The sequence below is a fragment of the Trachemys scripta genome, chromosome 4 (genome assembly GCF_013100865.1).
Source record: "Trachemys scripta elegans isolate TJP31775 chromosome 4, CAS_Tse_1.0, whole genome shotgun sequence".
In the NCBI taxonomy this organism is placed as follows: domain Eukaryota; kingdom Metazoa; phylum Chordata; order Testudines; family Emydidae; genus Trachemys; species Trachemys scripta.
In genome coordinates this window covers 42,271,337-42,294,833 of record NC_048301.1, presented here as the reverse complement: position 1 = coordinate 42,294,833, position 23,497 = coordinate 42,271,337, and the positions used below count along the sequence as shown (strand labels likewise).

The 23,497-nt window shown below is 45.3% G+C and overlaps 1 protein-coding gene across 2 annotated transcripts in view; it reads right to left on the bottom strand.

Moving 5' to 3' along the window:
* The window catches only part of NEK9 (NIMA related kinase 9), a 35,750-nt gene extending 23,852 nt beyond the window's left edge, over positions 1-11,898 (bottom strand). For both annotated transcript variants that reach the window (XM_034768501.1, XM_034768502.1), the window contains exons 1-5: positions 11,515-11,898; positions 9,203-9,380; positions 4,771-4,826; positions 3,788-3,858; positions 2,340-2,445 (exon numbers count right to left, since the gene is read on the bottom strand). In XM_034768501.1, the coding sequence (XP_034624392.1) occupies positions 2,340-2,445; positions 3,788-3,858; positions 4,771-4,826; positions 9,203-9,380; positions 11,515-11,703 (600 nt within the window). In that variant the 5' untranslated portion in view covers positions 11,704-11,898. The remainder of the gene's footprint in view (positions 1-2,339; positions 2,446-3,787; positions 3,859-4,770; positions 4,827-9,202; positions 9,381-11,514) is intronic.
* Positions 11,899-23,497: the final 11,599 nt, after the last annotated feature.

Sequence of the window (23,497 nt, the reverse complement as noted above, 5' to 3'; positions counted from 1 at the left end):
ATGTTATGTGAGGAAAATGGGTTATAACTGAAATGGTTTTGCTATAGCAGGAGCTTCTAGGGCAAACTACAGTAACCCTAAGTTCCCATTTGTTCTGGAGCTCTGTAATAGTAGTGCTGATGTTCTGGAAGGAAGTTTTCAAAGGAATGAAGCATCCTAGCAAAACACCAACAGCTGCATTAAATTTAACAATCAAGCCTTAGGGGGGAAAAGTGTGTGTTGGCAGGTGTCCTAACCTATAAAATCCTTAACAGGTTGGTATTCAGAGCAGTCTCCAATTCCAAGCCTACTAATCACCACAGGAACAATGGAGCTGGGAGATCGTATACTGGAGGGAGAAGAGGAGAGCTTCTTCAACAGAACTGTATTGGATGTTCCAGGACAATGTGCTCCAAAAACCTGTGCTACATCGAAGTCTGAGCAGCTTGGTGCTTTGAGTTTTGTGAGAGAAGACTGATGTGTCTCTCTCCTCCCGACCACCCCCACTATTCCCTGCAACACATAGCTCCCGTTCACCCTCCCCCTCCTGTCCCATTAAACCATTAGTATTGCAGAAGCCCGGTGTGCCCCAAAAATGCTGGAAGAATCTGTGAACTTTAAAGAAAAGCTTTTTTCCTGGGAGGAGGGTCATATCCAGGGAACCCCTTGGTCAAATGACCCCAAATGTGGATCACAAACCCTACCCTGCATCCCCATAAGACACAGCAAATTTCAAGACAATATGGACAGGCATGCAGATTTTGGAACACGTAGGAAAATCATCCTTTAAACAGAAAAATCTTCTCAATCCTCACTGTAGCAGAGCTGCTGCTCCACTATAATATTTATGTAATTAATCTTCAGCAACTGCTTTTCTATATGCAGAGCCCCAACGCAGGATAATCCTAAAAGCACAGGAGGTGCAGAGAGGTGTGATGATCTCAGATGAATGAGAACACCCTATGGAGATTAACACAGCCTGAAACAATAACTCAGATGTGTTAATTGCTCCACTCATCAGTGAGTGTTTCCATCTCCTGCCCTAGCACTGGAGAGCCTGTCATATGCATCAAGCATGACTGTTCTCAACTCCTCACCTGTGTCAGCAGAGTTGTCTTAGTTCTGTTCCCAGCTCCCCGCAGCGTAGGGCTTCTCCAGAGCCTGGCTCACATAGGGTATGTCTACACAGCAAAGAAAAAGCTGTGGCTGGCCTGTGCCAGCTGACTCAGGCTCATGGGGCTCAGGCTGTTTCATTGCTGTGCAGAATTCCAGGCTCAAGTTGGAGCCCAGGCTCTAGGACCCTCAGAGCCTGGAAATCTACACAGCAATGAAACAGCCTTGCAGCCCAAGTTGGCTGGCATGGGCCAGCTGAAGATTTGTCTTTGCTATATAGACATACCCATTGGCGTCAGAGAGATGGACTCAGATTCACTCCCCCACTAGAGGAGCGGGCACCTCCAGCTCACATGAAAAGGTAGGGAGGGGCTCAGGGACTGCCAGAAAGGCAAGCCCCCTCCAGAACCTGACTCAAGAGGGGATCAGGGAAGCAGGATCAGACCTGAAAGGTGGGCAGAGTCTTCCAAGGACCCTGGCACATCCCCAGAGGCAAGGCCCTCCATATCCTAGCTCCTGTGAAGGGTGCATACATACAGAAGGGGAGAATGTAGTATAGGCACTGACTCCGTGGGTGCTCCAGGGCTGGAGCACCCATGGGGCCACCGGCAGCCAAGCTCCCCGCCCCACCTCACCTCCGCCTCCTCCCGAGCGCACCACGTCCCCACGTTTCCTCCTAGCGCTTGCTGCCACAAAACAGCTGTTTCGTGGTGTAACAAGCTCTGGGAGGGAGGGAGGAGGAGCAGGAACATGGTGCATGCAGGGGAGGAGGCAGGGAAGAGGCGGGACCGGGATTTGGGGAAGGGGTTGGAAGAGGGGCAGGGACTTTGGGAAAGGGGTTGGAATGGGGGCAGGGTATGGGTGGAGTTGAGGCAGAGGCGGGTCAAGCACCCAGAAGCGCCAGCAGAAGTCAGCGCCTATGGAATGTAGGACTGACCAGAGTTGCTGACCAGCGCCCCTGCCTCTGTTCTCCTCTAGTCCTCCTGCCATTTATCCCCATGTCTCCTTCCCAGAGTCCCTCCCCCTCACCTGAGTACCCAAGTCCCTCTCTACTCCCCTACCACCCAGCTTCATTTATCCCTTCTCCATAATCCCCTTCCATTTGATGCAGCCTCATATCCCTATTCCTCCACCCACTAAAAAGCACTACCCCTGCCAGCAAGCATTCACATGTCTAATTTTTTTTCTTTAAAACAAAAATCCTTTGATTATGTTGCCCCAAAATTGCTCTGCTACAATATACTCACAGTCTCAGCCATGGAGTACTCAGAGTTCAGCTTCTTTGCCAACCCATAGTCTCCCAACTTAATCAGGTTTGCCTTGGTGAGGAAGATATTTAATGTCTTTATATCTCTGGTGAGAAAAAGCGAGAGAAGTGTCATATGAAACTGAAGTACCTGAGTGTTTTTCTGCTCATCAGGATTTGGAGTGAACTTGTTGCCTTCCTTTTTCTGTTAGCCCTGAATGGCGTCTCTCACTGTACCAGACTTGATTAGCATTTCTTCAGGCATGGAAAGCCTAGTGTTGCAATCACTGACAGAGCTTCTCATCCCCTAGTCCCAGGGCAGTAATCACCTTAGCTGCCTTTGATCATATATGCACAAACAGAAAGAGTCAGGAACATCTGTCCTTCAGAGCCCAATGTACAGACTATGGTTCTTTCTCCTGTGAACCACAGTGAAGACCATTAAAGACAGTTTTATTTTTCCATTTTCAGAAATGGGCCAATCCCAAGCATATGAACCCATGGAAAATTCTTAACAAAATAAAACACAGTGTTAAACCAACCCAATCCTAGAACTTAGCTGTTAAATATAACAGCCCTCTGCCTCACTCTTAGGCAGAGGTGCTGGAACTAGGGGTGCTGCCACATCCCCTGGCTTGAAGTGGTTTCCATTATATACAGGGTTTACAGTTTGGTTCAATGTCTCTAAGCACCTGCACTATACAAATTGTTCCAGCACCCCTGGCCTTAGGCAAAGGCCTTTGGGAAGAGATGAGCTTTACACTAAACTCTTAAGGTTAGGAGACTTAAGTATGAAAGAATGTGAATCCAGAGCTTTAAGCCCCTCACTGAAAACATAGTCCCCCAGACACATTATTTTATATTTAGAGTTCTACAGATCAACATCAGCACCTGGAATTGTGAAGAAGCCGCCACTGCAGTCCATGGAGCACTGGTGTGATGTGGTTAGCCCACATGAGTAATGATTCAGATTCACCCACTGATCTGATGCTGGGATATTATTGCAGATGGGGACAGTGTTCTCCACTAGTGATTACCTCCAACCTGCCTGATTTAGGAAATAAATTTGTTTTGTGCTTCAAGTCAGAGGTTGGTTTATTCCCTTATTGATATTTACCTTTTCACTCAATCAGTAGGCTCCAATGGCTGCAGCACGGGCTACATAGAGCAATTCTTTTCTAGTTCATTGTGCAAAATCAGCAATGCAGTTTCTAACCTAAACTTGTGAGATGAGCTAGCATTTAATGCCAAAGCACCCAGATAAGCCCTGAGCAGGGAGGCTTCCCAAAGGAACACCAAACAAGTATGACAGATTTCCCCTCTCCCCATGCCTCCTGCTAGCCTGGGGTATGCTGCTTTAGAAGTAGGAGCGCAGAAATTTTCAAATGGGTTTGGCCCTCAGACACATGAATCCACTTTCACCCAAGCTTTGTTACATTAGACACCTACCTGTGAAGGATTCCAGCTCTATGGATACAGCTCACGGCTGATGCAATCTGAAATAGGTACCACACTACCATCTGTAGAGGAAGGAACAAAGGTCACATGAGGTCCAAAAATTACACACACCATTGTCCTGGCAAGCTACAGTAAGAGAACCTGGTGAACATCAGCAAGGAATATCCTGGCTGGAGGCTCCTTTAGGGAGAGGTCTTCTTCATTCCCCTGGAAATCTCCCAATTTGGGGATCCTTATAAGAGGGAACCTCCATAAGATAATTTTGTGTCAGTGATCTTCAAAGTGCACTGTGACACGTGCTATAGGAATTGGTAACTTACCAGTAAAAAATAATTAGGAGTGGCAGCTAATGATCTTCTGAGGGAATTTGGGGTGGGGTGGGGTGAGTCTTTGCAACCGCCAACTTGGACCATTTTATCTTCACAAGACTCACAAATTCTTCAAGTTTATTTTATGAGCTGCGCAAATGTGAGAATCTTAATACAAAGTGGGAGAAGGAAGCAGTGAGAATGTGGGAGCTAATGAGAAAAGAACAATACAAATTAACAAGTATGGCCCAGGAAAAAGGTCCAGTCAGACAGGTTCATTAAGTAATCAGTGAATGAGTCGTATTTGGACTAGATCCCATGGAAGGCCAAAACAGAGAAATGAGCAGAGTGATAGTCAGATGGGAATGCAGAAAGGGAGATCTTAGAGCAAAATCTCAGCTGAGACTATAAAGCAGCCACAGCCACTGATTCTCCCTCCATTATTCCACGCATGATATAAAAGGCTTCCTGATGCCTCATAACTGCTTATGATGTCCAAAAGGAGAGGCAGGACTAAAGCCCAAAGGGTACAAGGAGAGACCCCTGACAAGAATAGAGGTGAGCTAACGCTACGGGAAGGAGCATGGTATAAACACCCAGATAACTATATAAGTTCAAGTAGTGCTGAAACCAGCACCACTGCTATCCTCAAACAGCCCAAATTACCTCTTCCTCAAACAACTTGTCTTTCTGCCGCAGGATCTTATCGTAGAGGTTCCCCCCTGCAATTAAAAGTGAGAGAGAGAAGCACATCTTAGTTAGTGATGGTAAACGTTCTGCAGATGTATCATCGGCAACCCAGTTAGGAATCTCCTGGACTGTTGCAGCCTGTTCAGAAGTAGCTCTCCCTTTGTAATCTTCACTTACACTCTGCAGTGTCTCACACAAACAAGTTCTTCTTCAGAATGCAAACCCCTTTCCTCTAACAGGGAAATTAGTACATCTAAGGCGAGAAAGGGATTATTCTCTCTCAGCACCACCTTCAATTTGTTCTAAAAGATGTATATGAAAGAACAGCCAGTCCCTTATGTAACAGTGTTTCCTAGAATGGGCAGACCTTTATACCCTGTACAGGAAATCAGACTAGACTGCCCGGCAGAGCACAGCAAAAAACTCAACACAAAATAAAAAGAATTACAACCATTGCAGAAAAATCCCCAAGAGCAGCAGTGATTACATCCCCATCTTCTCTGTCCATGCAAGCCCCATTATCTAAGTTTGTGATCATCAAATGCCCTGATGAAAGATATACTGTGTGAAATGGACAATCCAACAAGAGCAGAAGCCTTAATCAGTAATCACAGTCTCTCTCTTCAGGCTGCCTAGCAATTCCAGTAGGGTGAGTTGAAGATCAAGGAAAGCTAAAAGGAATGAACAAATGGACTGCAGCAAGCAGTGAGCAAGAAAATACTCCCTACCAAGCCAGCATCTTACTGTCAAGTCCCAAGTCTCCTCTGATTACACCCTGCACCATTTTAGTCCTCAACAATCATCTACTCATGTTCCAGTGGTGATTATCATAGATGTAAGGGATGAAGGGACCCATTAGGCCCTCTTTTTCATTCCCATGGAGACAGCACAGCACATCCTGCAGTACATTCTCCAAGGCTTTGTCGAGTCTTAGGTGTTCCAAGTGCTGGTGACAGAATTCCTTTATATCCCTTGAGAGAGGGTTCTACAGATTTCCTTATAAGGAAGATTTTCCTGATATTCAATCTAAATTTCCCTTTGCTTAATTTCTTCCCATTCTTCCTAGTCATATGCAGGCTGCACGCAAACCTTTCCTCACTTTGCATTCACATCTTCTAAAATATTTTAAAACAATGTATCTTCCCCTTTAGTAATTTAAAAGACAAGCTTTTATATTTAGCTCTTTTCTTTCTTCACAAATCAAACTTCCTTTCCCCCAATCCCGTCTACCCCAAGACCTTTAATAATTTTTGTTGTTTTTTTCTGAACTCCTTCCAATGTACCTGCATCTTTTTGGCACAGAACTGCCCAAGTATGAATGCTGTATCTCAGGTACAATATCTCCATGGTCATATGTAGGGAGACACTTTACCTCCCCACTTGGTTATGTGATGCCGCTGTGTGCATGCGAGCCAAAAATCACATTAGCTTTTTTCTTTTCATATCAAATCATTGCAAACTCATGTCTAACTTGCTGCCAACTAACACACCGGGGTCTTTCTTGTTCATTCTTGTTCCCAGGTTTTTTTCCCCTCCCATCAATTATGCTTCAGGTTATTTTCAACAAATGTATTAATTGGCATTCTTCCATGATGAATCCGGGTCTAGTTCCAGCTCTGCCACTATTGCTGTGTGACCTTATGCAAGTCACAACTTCCCTGTGTGTCAGCATCCCCCTCTGTAAAATGGGGATAATATTTAACTATGTTTGTAAATCCCTTCAGGATCCCTGGAAGAAAGGGGTTATATACTAAGATTATTTTCTGTCCATATCATGGTTTTGGATCTCCATAGTATATTTGATAGTGTCTAGTTAAATCTTGCTTGAAAAATGAATATAAATTATTTTGGACTGAAACCTGGCTGAAAAACTGCAAACACAGAGCAACAATAAACTTCAAAAGCATCCTATTTTCAGGAGATGTCTAGTAGGGTTGTGAGTAACTGAAGTAGGCATGGTCTTATCTAACATATTCATTAGTTATCTGGAAGGAGGCAATGCATAAACATCTAATTACTGAAATTCACAGTTTATACTAAACTGAAACCCACCGCCAACACCAGAAATAAAACAAAGGGGCCTAGAGAAATGAGCAACATCTGATGCATTTCATTTTCCCACTATTGCGGTCTTCAGGGCTTATAATATTTTTCCAACACTGACTAGCCCAAACACTAAGCCCATTTGTTAGGTCAAAATTCAGCTGTGTCTTAAGACACACACCCTCCTCCTGGTCACCCCTAGTTGGTCCCTAATACTCCTGTCTACTGCAAGGTGAATTCTGAGCTCTCAACTCATACTGCCCCTTCCTACACCAAATAAATCAATTAATGCTGGTCTGCCCTCAAATAAAACAATTTAGAGAGAGTGTGCGTGTGCACGCATGCGTGCACATGCATGTATGTGGGGGGATGTAACCATTAATACCAGCCAGCCCTTCTCTGGCCCCTCAAATCAATTTATACTGGCCCCAAACCAGAGCCTCTGTCAGAGTGGCAAGAGGACTCACACACAGTGGTGTCAGGGGGCTGTTTCCCTCCTCCTAGACCAGGGGTGGGCAAACTTTTTGGCCTGAGGGCCACATCGGGGTTCCGAAACTGTATGGTGGGCCAGGTAGGGAAGGCTGTGCCTCCCCAAACAACCTGGCCCCCGCCCCCTATCCGCCACCTCCCACTTTCTACCCCCCTCAGAACCCTCGACCCATTCAAACCACCACCCCCCCCGGGACCCCATCCCCTATCCAACCTCCCCTGCTCCCTGTCCCCTGACTGCCCCGCCCCCTATCCACACCCCCGCCCCCTGACAGGCCTCCCACGCCTGTCCAACCCTCCCTTTTCCCCATCCCCTGACCCCCCCCCAGAACCTCCACCCCATCCAACCGCCCCCTGCTCTCTGCCCCCTGGGATCCCCTGCCCCTTATCCAGTCCCCCCCGCTCCCCGCCCCCTTACCATGTTGCTCAGAGCACCAGGACTAGCAGCCACACCGCCTGGCCAGAGCCAGCCACGCTACCGTGCAGTCTAAAAAACCAGGGCAGGCCGGCGACTCTCGCAGCCGCGCTGCCTGGTAGGAGCACGCAGCCCCGCCACCCAGAGCGCTGGCGCACAGCAAGCTGAGGCTGCGAGGGAGGGTGGACAGCAGGGGAGAGACCGAAGGCTAGCCTCCCTGGCTAGGAGATCAAGAGCCAGGCAGGATGGTCCTGCGGGCACCGCAGTTTGCCCACCTCTGTCCTAGACTGACACCTCATCTCACCTAAAAACAAGGGCAGCGGACCTGAGGAGCAGCGAGGCCCTGGCCAGCATGAGAGCCAGTGATTATACACCCTCTGCCTGTCACCCTACCAAAGGGCTCTTGTACAAGTGCCTCCTCCTGCCAATATCCCCACAAGCAGAGAGCCCTGTGTGTGAGGCACCTTCAAAAAGCTGTGCATATGTGGAGTCCACACCCTTCCTGTGGTGATGGTGGCAGCATGAGGGACCTTGCTCCCATACAAAATAATCTTCTGCTTGTGTGGCAGGTAGCGTTAGTGGAAGGCCCCAAGCACACACAGTCAACTGCTCAGGTGATTGGACTCCCCCACCACAGTGCCCCCTACTCCAGAGAGTGGAGGTAGTAGCTCCATCCAAAGCTCTCTGCTCCTAACAGCAGCAGCTGCACATTCTCTCTTCTCCCAACTGCCTTAACAGCAGTGATAGCCTGGGCCCTCCCCCCCCCGTCGCCCCAACAGTGGTATCCACTGACCACCCCACCCCCAAAACGGGATCAATCTCTCTTCAGACTTCGGAAGTTATCATTGCATTGGTTTAAACTTGGCTCATGTTTGAAAGGTTCTCTCCACAACCATAATGGCTAGAAACATTTTTTTTCCAATGGAAGATGCAGATTCTACAAAAGCTGATGGCACTTGCCTAGAAAAGATTCCTGCTTACTCTGGACAGGAGGATTTTCAAGCCCCGGTTGTAACTCTAGCTAAAGAAAGGACTCATTTAAAAAGGTGCTGTGTCTTCTGGCCATATCCCTAAAACAGGGACATGTCCTGTACTGGCAGGAAGATGGAGCAGATGACCCGATAGGAGAACTGTGCAGAAAGACCTATGTACATGCTCAAATGTGGGAGATATATTTAGAGCTCTGTATTAACAATACCTCCACTTCTTTCAATGCTCCATCTGCTCACAATTCTCCAGAAACTGGTCAGTCTCTGGAACTACCTAGATTGATCACTTAGCTTCTCTTTTTGGCACCCTGCAACAGACCCACAATATCCCCTTCTCTAGCTACACTAGAAGATTTGGCTTTATGCCTCTTCTCTCTAGAAGATACTCAAGAAATACAGTTAATGCTCCAGCAGATTCTGCTCCAGAGCTGCACGGGACCTTCCCTTTTGCAGGTGGAACTGGAGATCTCACCATTACAGTATTCCAGCTCGATCAGCAGTGTGGTGTTATCCATGAAATGATTGTAGTAGGCAATGATGTTGTCATGCTGCAACAGAGCAAGGATAACTATTTCATTCAAAGCATCACGACGCTCTTTTTCTGACAGTCGGGTCAGATCCACCTCCTTCCACACCACAAGCGAGTCATCCTGAAACACAAAGACTCTTAATTAAAACATATTGCTGGGAAGGGTAAAGAACAACATGTACCCTTGAGTCAGGAAATTAAACCTCCATGCAAGGTAAACACACTTTCTCCCTCTTACAGATTTCAGTCAAAGCTTTTGCACAGAATTAATTTAAAGTTTCTCTATTTCTGAGGCTAAAAATCACTATATGTAGCTGTTTTTTCTAACTGGCCAGCATTCTCGTGTTTTAAAATAAATTAGGAACTTATCAAGGAAAGTGTTATAGGGGAATGGGAGGTTTTTGTTGCTTTTTGGTTATTGTTTTTTCTTGCAAAAACTCAAACACATTGTGCATTCCCCAGTAAAACAACAATTCTGCTATAATCCATTCTTTTCCCAACAAGCATTAATATAGGGTATGGTGAAAGAGCATTGGCCCTCAGAAGCTCCTCGCTACTCCAGAGCCAGTTTATCCAGAGACTTGAAGAGCTACAGAGAATTGTAACAGTCTGCCCTTATACACCGACCCAATTGTAAAATTATACTGTCCATTCATTGGGTCATTCTGTCAATGCCTGGTGAAACATCATTGTTTGTCCCCAGCCATCCATGCTAGAATACCTAGTTGTCCCCTTCTTCCAGCAGAAGTAATAAATCCTAAAGACAATTTGATAATTAGGAAAAAGTTCCTAACTGTCAGGGTGGTTAAACACTGGAACAAATTGCCTAGGGAGGTTGTGGAATCTCCGTCTCTGGAGATATTTAAGAGTAGGTTAGATAAATGTCTATCAGGGATGGTCTAGACAGTATTTGGTCCTGCCATGCGGGCAGGGGACTGGACTCGATGACCTCTCGAGGTCCCTTCCAACCCTAGAATCTATGAATCTATGAATTGGAGTCAAGTGTTTCTCTCTGCCAGCAACAACAACAAAAAAATGGAATTTGGATGGATTTAATTGAAAGGGGAGAAGAGAGAGCTCTGGCTTCTGTGACTGAGTTTCCTCTGTTTTTCACTGAGATTGTGAACATACTAAGAGCTTCAGTCAGCTCTGCTAGATGGCCTCATTTGTTATAACTGGTGAAAGCAGCAGAAAAGTTTGAGGTACATTAGTGGCAGGGATTCTTAATGCCACACTTTGAAAATCTGAGAGGGCAAAAGGTCAACGATACTCTAAGCAGCACTAGCCAGACTCCAGCTCAAAAAACCATCGCTTAACATTAACATCTTCAGTAATCACTTGGGCTGCCAGCACCTCAATTCCTCTGCTTTCCTTTTGCAAACAATCAGCTTTCAGGCCTGGGTATGGCACAGAAATTGTACTGATATCTATGACAGAAGATATCTGCCTTACAATGGTACACATCCATAATAATTAGATCTATGATACCACTGACCAGGCAATGTGGCTGATGTGCATGCAGGCCCCTGCAGAAGCATATGGCACAACTTTGCAGTGGTTTAGCTCCTCTCTCTCAAGGATAACTCAGAGGCCCTTGTTAAAGAACTACTCTTTTCCCAAGGCCTCTCTCTGGAGTACCACAGTGGCCTATCCTGAGACTCCTCCTGTTCAATGCCTATAGGAGACTTCTGCAGGAGTTGGATGCTTTGGGCAGTAATATCACACATTATGCTGAAAATGCTCAGCTCTATGGTTATTTCAACATACATCAGGCCACAGTTTCTCTGCCTTCCTAGTGCACTACAGAGATTGGAAGTGAACTGGCTGAGGCTCACTGCGATGCCAGTTAGCAGAAGGGGTGTGGCCGGGGCCCATGCTGGTCCCCTGTCTAGGAGGCAGGCCCTGGCTTGGGCAAGACGGTTTGCAGTAGCGGGGCTTTATCAGCGGAGGCAGGGCGCGCAGGGTCCCTATCTCCAGCCACAGCTGATGGAGAGGCCGAAACCTCTCCCGCCGGTAGCAGCCTGGTCCAAGCCCACCATGCCCGCGTCGCCTCCATAGCGCAATGGGCTGGCGTGGGCCGCCGCTGTCTCTGCACCGCGGCCCTGGCGGACGGAGAAGGCGGCTGGCCGCCTGTTGCCCGCGGACTCAGGGCCGCACCGGGGGAGCGCCCAGGCGCAGCCGGGGGCCGGATACGCCCTCAGGCCTGGGATCCTCGTGCCGGGGAGCCGCGGGCCGGGCGCAGCCGCTGGCGGTACCTCGGTCCGGCGGTAGAGCGTGGCCTCCCCGAAGGCGCCGCGGCCCAGGATGCGGATGGGGGCGTAGTGCAGCTCCTCCTGCTCGGCGCTCAGGCTGGGGCCCGCGCGGGGCCCGCCCCGGCCCGAGGACTCGCTGCCGAAGTCGGAGTTGATGGAGTCGCAGTGCCGCTCGTACTCGCCCAGGGACATGGTCCGGGCGGCTCTGCCCGCCGCAGGGCCGGGCACTCGCAGGAGAGGGGCGGCCCCGCTCGGGCAGGAGAGACCTGGAGCGTCCCTGGCTCCGCGCCCGCTCTATGTCGGACCCCTCCCTCACCGGCCTCCCCCAGGTCCCGCAGCCCCGACAGGCTCCATGTTGGCTCCCGCACGTCCCGGAACCGCTTCCGGCCGCTGCCGTGACCTGCGCGCTCCTGCTGGCCGGCGGGCACCCGCACGAGGGGGAGCCTGCGGGGGAGGGGGGCCCTGTGCAGGGCTCTGAGGGCGAGGGGCTGGGCAGGGCTCCGAAGGGGGCTGTGTGGGGGAGCGCTCGGAGGGGGGCTCTGTAGGGGATCACTCGGGGGGACTGGGGCGTGGTCAGGGCTCTGGGGGGGAGCGCTCAGAGGGGGCTCTGTGGGGGATCAGTCGGGGAGACTGGGGAGTGCTCAGAGGGGGCTCTGTGGGGCTGGGTTGGGGGAGCATCGAGGGAGGCTCTGTGGGGGGAGCACGCGGGGCTCGGGAGCGCTCAGAGGGGGCTTTGGGGGGCTGGGGGAGCACTCCGGGGGGCTCTGCGATTGGGAAGCGAAGGCAGCTGGGCCTGGTAGGGGATCTCTGTGGCCCGTGGGTAGTTTGGGGGTGGAGGGTTGCTGGAGTCCCGCTCTAGCTGGGGCTGTTTCTTTCTCCATCATTGCTTGTTCCTAGGCCCCGGGGGTTCTGCACCGGTCTCATTGAGGAGCCGCCTTCTTGCGAGGGAGCCTAGCCAGGCACCAGTGGTGTTGTGGGGAGGCCTGGCCAGGCAGGTGCTTCTCCACAAATCTTCCGCCACGTGGTTAAATAAGCCTCCACCAGGCCTGAATGTCAGTAGTGGCCTTAATGCCAGAAATAACCAGCTTCAAGCTCTTGCTGGAGAGCGGGCCAGTGATCGGATAGGCTGCAGGGAAGCCTAGATGAAGAGGCAGCCTTTAAAGGTAACTTGGATCAAAGGTATTCAGGGCTTTGCAAATAGCAACCAGCAGAGGGAGCCAGTGCAGAAGCACAGCCCAGTTCAATATGCTTCTGCCAGACGACCCCAATCAGAAATACATGGCTGCATTCTGGACTAGCAAGAGCTTCTGAGTGACTTTCCTGGTTAGTGAAAATTAAAACTGGGCATAGAATGGAAGAAGGGAGGATCGAGGCATGGTCTGTATCTGAGAGGAGGGGGCATAATAATATTTCTGATTAGATGATTTGTGATGGGCTTAATATCATTTAAACAGATAAAACATAATTTAGTAATAAATAATGTGTTACACTATTTTGTGCCACTTGATCCAATATCCATGTCTAATCTTTCTCTACCCAAGACAAAGTAAACTTACTGTGAGCAGCCCCATAAATAATATTTAGACCTAGGGCTGCAATAGCCTCTCTGTCATAAGAAGTACTAATGACTTTAACCCTAGAGTTTATCTGCCCATAAAAATGTAAACAATCTATCATACTGATACTTTGTTCTGAGATAATTACAGTTAAATATAAGAAAATGTGGATTAATGCCAGGAATATGTTCATTTTTAGGATATTTTACCTTAACCACACAAAAGACTTTGGGAGTTCAAGTATAAATCTCCCCAAAATAAATGAGGCAACTAAAGTCTGGTTAGTATTGTCTCTGTCACTCAGTTTGAAAATAGAGAGGCTTTTTTTTTGTGCATTAGAATGTGACATGATTATGGTGCTGGCTAATGCAGCTAGGGCTAAAGAGCTACTCAGCATTTCCATTATAAACACTTTTTTTAAAGAGCAATAATTTGCCCATCAAAATTCATTTGCTGTGTGACATAACTTTTCACACATAAAGATCTTCTCTTCTGTCTGTCCTGTCTTCCAAAGCTAGGGTCTTCTAGAAAGAAAAAATTGTAGTGCCACATTTTCAACTTCATAAATAAATGATTTTGACAGGAGTGCGTAAAAGCTCAGATATACAGTACTCTGTTGAATAGGTCACTATCCTGCACTCCTTGTCCCTGCATCATGAAGAAGGGATCTGGCAAAATGAAGACATTATAAGTGAGAGTAATGGGTCTGGACTGAGGAGCAGCATACTGGAAGACAAGTGGAAAATCAGTGTACCCCTTTTCAAACAAAAAAAGAGTAATCCTGTCCAATATTGTCCTGTAAATTTAACTTCTGTCCATAAAATGATGAACAAATAGAGAATAAAATCACAAAACCTCTACTACCCTTACATTGAGCATTGCCCTACTCCACAAGTAGTCCTACTCAAATCAGTGGGACCACTTGCATAGTAAGAAAGATATTAATCAATGCAAGTAAGAATGGCAGAATCTGGTCTCTGGACAGTGGAGAGTAATGGAACTATGATTAATAAGAAGCATTGGCAGTGAATACAGAATAAGTCTTGTCAGACAGACCTGTTTGCTTTAAAAAAAAGTGAATAACTAATTATTTACATTAGAATATGTTTGGGTTTTGGTGAAGAATAGTATTCTATGCTATGTCCCACAAAATCTTAATTGAAAGATTAATTCAAATTGATTTGGATAGGAAGACTCATATGGATGGATCCATTGATAGGAACAGTCTTATTTAATTTCATCATTGATGATCTTCAAAAGGGACAAGACACCATGTTAATGACGTTTGTAAATGTTACTAAATTGAGGGAACTGCAGATGGTACCAATGACAGAGAAATGAAAAGTATCTAGAAATATAGAAACAGAATGAAATCCAACTTGGGAAAATGTAGCTGATATAATACACCTCCTGGTGGAAAATTATCCTAAAACGAGACACTGAATAGGAAGAAATCTGGGAAGCAGGAATGGGTGAAAGAGACCAAGATGGTGAGGGTTCACAGAAAAGCAGACAGGAGTTGCAATGTGATATGGCTGCAAAGGTTTTGTGCTGCACCTATTGAGGCACCACATCCCAAAGCAGGGAGAAATTAGTTCCTCTCTGTAAAGCTGTAATGCAACATGAAACCCCCCTGATGCTGTTTATACAAAATCACACAGGTTAGTTTGTACATGATTCAACAGCTCAAGGACAAAGATACCTCAAGATGATGAACTATAGAAAGAAAATAAGAGAGAGAGAAAACTACCAAGGAGATGAGATTACATTTTGTGAGAACTGTTCAGTAGCAGCTCTTTCTGTGTAACAATTCCCAGGAGGAAGTTATTCAACATTTAAATCACTAGTATCAGAAAATGAAATAATACAAATCAAATGAGGCCTCAAGGAAACAACAGCTCTCGCAGGCATCAGCTCTGTGTGTGACCCTAGCAGCCATGAGCATTGGGAATGCTACCCAGCTACCATCAGTCCCATGACAAAGACTGTTTGGGCAACATTGAAAATACAGGGGTAAGCCAATGAACAGTTTAAGATGAAAGATGACAGACCATGCTGACCACTTGCAACACAAATGAATACAACCATTTTATTGTTGCAACAAAATCTCAGGATCAGCTGTTTCAAAGGTCATGGAACGGGCCAACACAAAGCATAAGACAAAACACCACTCATTTGTCATTTGAGAGCCACATAGCTCATCTGTTATAAACCGAATGAAAAACATTCTTCACAATGTAATAATTCACTCGGATGCAAACTCTCATAATCCTGTAAAACACGTGTTTCAAATGACAAAATGTAAGACATCTAGCCACCCCAGCTGGCAAAAGGAGATGCACCAAAAGATAAGCAAATAGCTGTGCAAGCCTTAGGCCTGGTCTACACTTAAAAATTAGACCAAACAAGCTATGTCACTGAGTTCTGTGAAAAATTTTGCACCCTGTCTGTTGTAGTTAAGTCAACCTATTTTCCCCTGTAGATATGGCTAGGTCAAGGGGAGAATTCTTCTGTCAACCTAGCTACTGCCTCTCAGAGAGGTGGATTAATTACTTTGACAGAAAACCCCCTTCTGTCAATGTAGGAAGTGTCTACACTACAGCAGCACAGCTGCAGCACCATAGTTGTGCTGCTTTAGCAGTTGTATTGTAGACATACCCACTGTGTGGCTCGAGGGCTTGTCTCTCTCACCAACAGAAGTTGGTCCAATAAAAGATATTACTTCACCCACCTTGTCTTTTTAATATTCTCAAGAGTCAGATAACCCCAGCTACTATGCAATCCTCAGGGGCTATGTCTTCACTACTAAAAGGTGTGGTTTTGTATTGAGAATAGCTGTTGTGATGTAAAATCCTAGCGAAGGCAAGTTGAGTTATACCTTGATATAGCTAGTGCAGGTTAGCCCCATGCCCCTCTCCCTGCCTGGGCTTGATCTCCACTAGCTACATCAAGGCAAAAACTACAGTGCTTTATCTTCACTAGGATTTTACATTGAGATGGCTATGTAAATGGATGAGCATCATGGTACCTAACTTTTAGGTGCCTAGAAAATCACAGGCACACTACTGTGATCCACAAAGCCTGAATTAGGCACCTAGGTTTCTATACAATGAATGGGGAGATAGATGCCTTAGAATGTGATCCACAAAGCCACCACAGTAGGCAGGGAGCTGCTTAAGCTAACCAATGGGAGACACTGACAAGGAGAGTATGCTAAGCCCTGACCCTCTCTCAGAGAGGGGTGCTTAAGTACAGGTTGCAGGGAAGTGCTCTCTGTGATCCATGAACCAGGGGAAGATAGGTGTTTAGCTCCCTAAGTTGTATTCTAGTATAGTAGGTGTACTGGGAGGCCATTTACTGGATTGGGCCCTTCAGGCAAGTTCACATACAAGTGGGGAGGGAGACCCCCTCTCTTATAACATTTAGTCAAGTGAAGAAGGTATTCATTCTGAATGTGGGAGGCCCCTCATTCAACTACCCCCCCACCTCCAGAGCAGGAGAAAGGATTTGAACAGGGATCTGCTCCCTGTCAGGTGAATGCCATAACCACTAGGCTATGGAGTCATTCTAACTCTTTAGCCCAGTTAATGTGTCACACTGGCTGGAGTGTCTCATGACTATGAGTGCCAATCTCAGGACAGACTATCAAAAGGCAGGGCAGAAACCCCAGACTGGTTGTTTGTTCTATAATTGTTTCACCAATCCAGTAAAAAATGTGAACTCCAAAAGCACTATAGCAGTTTTATCATAGAGTCACAGACAGTCTCCTTGGACATTCCAGTTTATCTTGCCACCCGGGTAAGTGATAGATGGTCACTTTACATCAAAAATCTTTTTTTATATTTTTATAGTTACAGAGCAGCCATTTATAACATGGGATACAGACATTATAAGTGGGATTAGTACATGAAGCATCCTACAAGTGTTCCATAAAATCTAAACACATTGTTTTAACTCTAATATCTGTTTTGATAATGCTAACACACAGGTAAGCAACACTGGTTTCCAGCTATGTATTTGTAAGGGTTCAGTGAGGCCGAAGGACCGTGGCCTGAGCTGGTACTTGGTCTGCCAGCATCACATAATTATAATTATTCTATTATTTAAATGAACTTGAACTTAAATAAGAGCAATTGAGGAAGACCCACAGCAGAATATGCCATAGCAAAGAGCTCTGGCCACACCAGCTGGCTGGGTCCTAGAGTGCACTTAGAGCTCAAAGATGCTTCACATCAGGGCTGAGGTCCAGGCTCCATTAATACTTCTGAAAGTTTGGGGGGAGGACACTTGTGTTGAGAGTTTCATGGTGTACTTTTTCAACAGAAAACTCCATTCCCTTATACTGTGGCTCCCATCCTCCACCCCAGCACTGGGATTTGTGGAGAGGCTGAGGGACAAATCTCCCAAAATGCATGAGCCTGACTTAGGTGTGTAAATACCTCATTGTGCATGTGCATGGCAGAGTTTGCATGCATATGTGCTCATGTGCTTGTGTAAACTGCAATATATGCGTGTATGAACTGTGGAGGGCTCCTGGCCCCAGTGACGTTGCCTGTGTATTTCAGTAGGGCCAGGATTTCACTTTGGGGCTTTAGTCTCTTCATAGTTACGGTTCTAGTCTAGGCCTCGTTTTCACATACTGACCTAAAACTCTGGAAACATTCTTGGCCTTAACATTTTTGCCACCACTCACAGACTATAGTAGATATTATTTCCCTTTTTACTTTTAATGCATTTCATTATTATTAGTTTTAAATTACAGGACTTTAAAAATTAGCCTTTTAAAAAATCTGGATAAATTACTAATGTTTTATGTCTAACATAAACTGGCTTCTGTGCCTTGTCAGTAGCAAAAGCTGACAAAAATGGCATTTTCACACATTAAACATTTTGTACATTTCTATCTATAAAAACAAAAATAGCCAACTTTTAATAAGAAAATATTAACAAGTTTATTAGCATCCTTAATCAATACAATTTAAAAAAAAAGAGATAAGAGAACAAGTGAAACTAAAGAATCACCAACAGGCCTTTAATGATCCTTGATATCTATATCTCTCTCTCTATCTACATACACACTCCAAATTGTAAACTTAAGTAAGTTATGCAATCCATATTCCTATTATTGGCAACTTTATCATTCCCCTTAACATGTGGTTTGTTCCACACCCTCCCACTACATCTTGTTCCAATTTAGACGGGAAGTGATTCAGAGCAAGGACAGATATGTTTGTGCAATTACAAGCAAAATGGCACTCCAATCCTGACTAGCACCTCTGGCCATTACTGTCATATAAACAAACCAGTTTCTCCTCACAAAGGCCAACATGTAAAATTTTCAACATGGTGCCACTCCATTCTTTAAAAGTGTAGATGTGAGAGGGGTTTGATGGGAAACACTCTATTAACATGTTCATAAGGCTCCTCCAGAGTTTTAAGTTTTCTGTGTGAGTCGTTCACGTTTGTGACATCTTGTGGTATAGGGTCATTGCTATGTTGTGACAATTTGTGATTTAGGGTCACTTACTGGTTAGAGGCTTATGTCAAATATTTAGGTCATACTTAGTTTAGTTAAGTGGTTGTTTTACAGGCCTTGGGCCTCTGTTACAACATTAATTCTTATATTTCACATCTATATACTAAATATACCTGGTATCTTTTATCCTTAGCTACACAGGGAAAGCTGCTAATCAAATGCACTCTGGCAAGCATTGGACATAAAATTGCATGTACTGACCGAGCCCCCTGTTCCTTATTGCCCCTTATTGTTCCTTATCTTCTCCTGTGACCTATAACTCTGGCGCTCCTAGTCTGTGCATTCCCAGTCTATGCAGAGCATTTTTGCTCTGCATCTGTCCATGGTTAGCTTAGCAACACTGTTGGCAGCAGAGCTGATGTAAAGAGCAAAGACCTTGGACCTCAGAAGTCATTTTAGATAGTGAAGGTGGGAAACCAGGCAGGCCGCATGATGATCAGAATGGCTTAATGTGTAAGTTATGTAATGACATCTTTAATCACGTACATTATACAGACAAGCCTCTACCTTTATGCAATAAAAAATACTTGTGTATGAAGACTCACACAGATAATATTTTGTACAAAAGACAATCAACTGCAAGGTGGTTGGTTTTCCTCCCTGTAAGCTGCCACAAATATCCTCAGCCAAAATAAAATTTGAAATGTTGAGTCCTCACCATCTACCAGGATTTGAGTCTGGTGCAGGTTAAAGCTCCATGCCTTTCACATCATGTACAGAAACTACTGCATGTACTGGATTCACTAGGAGAAGCACATTACATTGGACCTGAAGAAAGGAATGTCCACTTAAAATGAGGGAAAAGCTAAGACTCTCCAACACAAAGGTTTAGGTCCAGTATTTCATAGGCTCATAGAGGTTAAGTCCACAAAGTACTATTACATCATCTAGTCTGACCTCCTGTATAACACAGGCCATTACATTTCACCCAGTTACCCCTGTATTGAGCACAATAACTTATGTTTGGCTAAAGTATATCTAGCAGTCACAGGAATCCAAGTAGAAATTGTAAATTCAGCAGAAAAATATAAGCACTTTTAACATCTACAACCCATCTATGTGGAATTAGCAAACAGTGCAGAAATCCAAGAGGCCTTTTCAGCAGGAGGTTTTATTCACATTGATTCTTTTTATTTATTATTTGTATAGTGATAGCACCCAATGACCCCAACTGGAATCACTCTACCATTCTACAAGCACACAGGAGGACATCAACCATGCCCTGAAGAGTTTACAATTGCATCAAAATTTATACACCAAATTCTTTTCAGTACATAAAGACTTACACATACCCCTTTACACACTGAAAATAATTCATCTGAAATCTCTTTCTGACCCAAAGTTTTATCCACATATAACTTTATAACTGAAAATCAGATTAAGCTCCTAAAGTATCTTCTGCTTCTTTCTTGCTCTCTCTCTCCCCGTCTCCGTCCTCCAAAAGGAAATTTTCAGCTAAAAACTTTAGCTCAAAGTTAAGGTTGCCAGATAACCTAAATATTGCTTACGCTATATGCCACGTATGTTAGTTAATAAAACAAAGTATGGAGATAATCTGTCACTGTAGTGCAGATATAGGATGTAATCTTTAGGTATTTCTAATTTGCATCTCACTATAATGTCCAGTTAGAATATGAAAATTCATATTAAACCATCGAAATATCATACATACGTTGATCCTTTTTTCTCATTACTCGTTCTTTCTGTGCTAGGTGACTAATACAAGTTTAATATTTTTGGTATGGCAGGGAACTCAAGTATCCCATGCTTCTACAGTGTGTTTTGCTTTCTGCCCCCCTTCTCCCCTTTCCATCTCCCCTCTAAGGGGGAGTGTAACGATGCTGTTCTGGCAGGACCCAACTGAGAGTGCCAATTCAGGACAAATTGCTTAAACAGGGCAGTTACAGCCCAAGGCTGGGGTTTTTCCACCTCTAAGGCAAACCAAACCAGCCAGACTAAGAGGACTTTGGTCTCATCCCACTGGCTAACCACAAGTCACACATGCAATTCCCTTAGACACTCCAGTTTCCCAGTATTACCACCAGTGCCCCTCGTTATGGGGACAAATGGTTATGAAAACCAATACCCCCATAAAAGAAAAAAGGTTCTCCTGATCCCAAAGGATCAAGCCCCAGACCCAGGTCAATGAACAAATCAGAACCCACAAATCACGCTGTTGCCAATCCTTTAGAACTAAAATCTAAAGGTTTATTCATAAAAGGAAAAAGATAGAGATGACAGCTAGAATTGGTTAAATGGAATCAATTACATACAGTAATGGCAAAGTTCTTGGTTCAGGCTTGTAGCAGTGATGAAATAAACTGCAGGTTCACAATCAAGTTACTGGAGTACATCCACAGCTGGGATGGGTCATCAGTCTTTTGTGTAGAGCTTCCATTCATAGCAAAGACCCTCCAGAGGTATGAAGCAGGATTGAAGACAAGATGGAGGAGAGGCATCAGCCTTTTATAGTCTTTTCCAGGTGTAAGAACATCCCTTTGTCCTTACTGTGGAAAATTACAGCAAAATGGAGTCTGGAGTTACATGGGCCAGTCCCTGCATACTTTGCTGAGTTGCAAGGCGTATTTGCCTTCTCTCAATGGGTCAATTGTATAGCTGATGGTCCTTAATAGGCCATCAAGCAGGCTAGGCAGAGCTAACACCAACTTGTCTGGGAAGTTTCCCAGAAGCATAGCATAAGTTTGAAATACAGGCAGTATAGAGCCAATATTCATAACTTCAACTACAAAATTGATACACACATACAGACAGAATAATTATAACCAGCAAACCATAACCTTGTCTTAGACGCCTCATTTGACCCCCCTTTATACAAGATTTGGTGCCACTACAGGACTTTGGTTGCAACCATGTTCTATATGGTCCCAGTTCAAATCAATAACATGACAAGGAGAGGCCTCTAAGGAAACGAGCCCAGAAGGATGCCCATGGTTGTTTTTGGGTAGGCAGAAGGGGGAGAGCAGCTGGGTATGATGATACATTTTTACAGAGGGAGGCGGAGGGGAAAAGGCAGAGAGCAGAGCAGGACCTGAATTGCTGTGCTCTTCACAGGCTAATAGGCGCCAGGCTCTCCTTTTTACTCCCTACTCCCCTCCTGTGAAAGATGCATCAGTCCGAAGTTTGCATGCCCTCCTTCCCCAACAGCAACTATCAGCTCCAGGGCAGTTAAGTTCCCACTCTCAGAGGCTTCTCTCTGCTCATTAAGGGTAGAGGGAGAGAGGAGCAGAGCCTGAGGGCCTTGTGGGCCTTAGGAAGGCAAGTGCTGGTAGAGGCAGTAACAAAGGAAGCTAAAGATAGGGCCAGCCTAAACCAAGTGATTGGGAAGGGGAGTCCACCAACATTAAGTGAATTTGGGGAACCTTCGCAGGGATGATCCCTCTTTTTCCAAACCCTTATCTTTCCATGAGATGCCCAGGTAGGGACCTACTATCCTTGTCTCTAACAGATTGGTTTATTTGATTCACACAGCAAGAAAATGTCTTTAACATGTTTTAGTTAAAAACCATTATCTACCTCAGTTATGGCACAGCACACAACAAAACACAGGTGTTCCACATTGTGGTTATTTGTTACACATTTTGAGGTCTTCTGGGAGATGTGTGATATGGTGTAGGATGTTAATTTCATAACAACAAATAGAGCAGCTGCAGTAGGTGTTCTGAACGGAGCATAGAATTTGCCCTGACATAGGAAGAGAGATGGAATGTATGAGGCTATATCTGAGTTAAAGCAGTTCTAGGTAAAATGTTTATGTACTGTCTAAATAATGTAGTAATTGTTAGTCGTGTTCAATTAGAATGGGTGGGTGGAAGATGCCTGGCAATGTCTGTCTGATGCAGTTTGCTTCAATAATTACATCTACTGGTGATGTGTTTGTCACAAGTAGAGATGGGCCAAGACTCAATTATCTGAATAGCTCAGCTTCAGCCCATTGCTCAGACTTGGGACAGAATTAACAAACCACATCAACTCCCTAAGAACTTTGAGGAGATCCAGACCCAAATCCAAACTATCCAGATGAGAGAACAGCTCTATCTAGTGATTATATACTTAAATGTATGCAGAGAGACTACACACCTCATCTGACAGGGCTGAGAATTTCCCTTCCTGAAATGTTGAATGGCAGTGCTGTCTACTGAGAGTTATTATTCCAATAGCAGCCACAGGCGTGAGCCCCATTGTGCCAGGCACTGTATAAATATAACAAATATGGTTGCAAGAGTACAGGATGAGAGGTCGTAGACTAGGTCACCTGGAGCTAACTCTTCTGGAGATGTCTGTAGCATGCACACAAGAAAGTAAGCTGCCATAGAAGTATAGATTTTTTTTGACTGCAACACCACTTAACAGGAGAGAATGAAAGCTCTCCTGAAAACACTAGTCTGAAATCCTTTCCTCTACTCCTGCAATGCCAGGGGTGTTCTCATGACCTGTGCTGCTGCATCATTCTTTAGGAGAGTTAGCAATTACCCATCTCACCATATGGAGCACCTGGAGAAATGGTGCAGGAACGGGTGCTCGCTTCCAGTACTATAGTTCCAGCATCTCCCAGCAAGAGGTACAGGAGCACAACAGGGGACACTGCCTGCATACAATAAGGAAATTGCCTAGTAGTCACTCCAATCAGTGCATATTTGTCACTCACATGGGGCAAACCCATGTTTGAGATTTAAAGTTCCCTCTGTAGAACAGACCTAAAGCTACCCCATTTCTCTTAATGAATAGGAATTAACTTGGACTGTATGTCACGGGGAACCGACAATGAGATACGGAGCCTTTCATCTCCAGAGCACCAGCCCATGTCAGTTACCAGCTGAGAGTTATTTGGTGAAATCATTTGATGATCTCAGTCCAGTTGCTTCACAAAAGATGG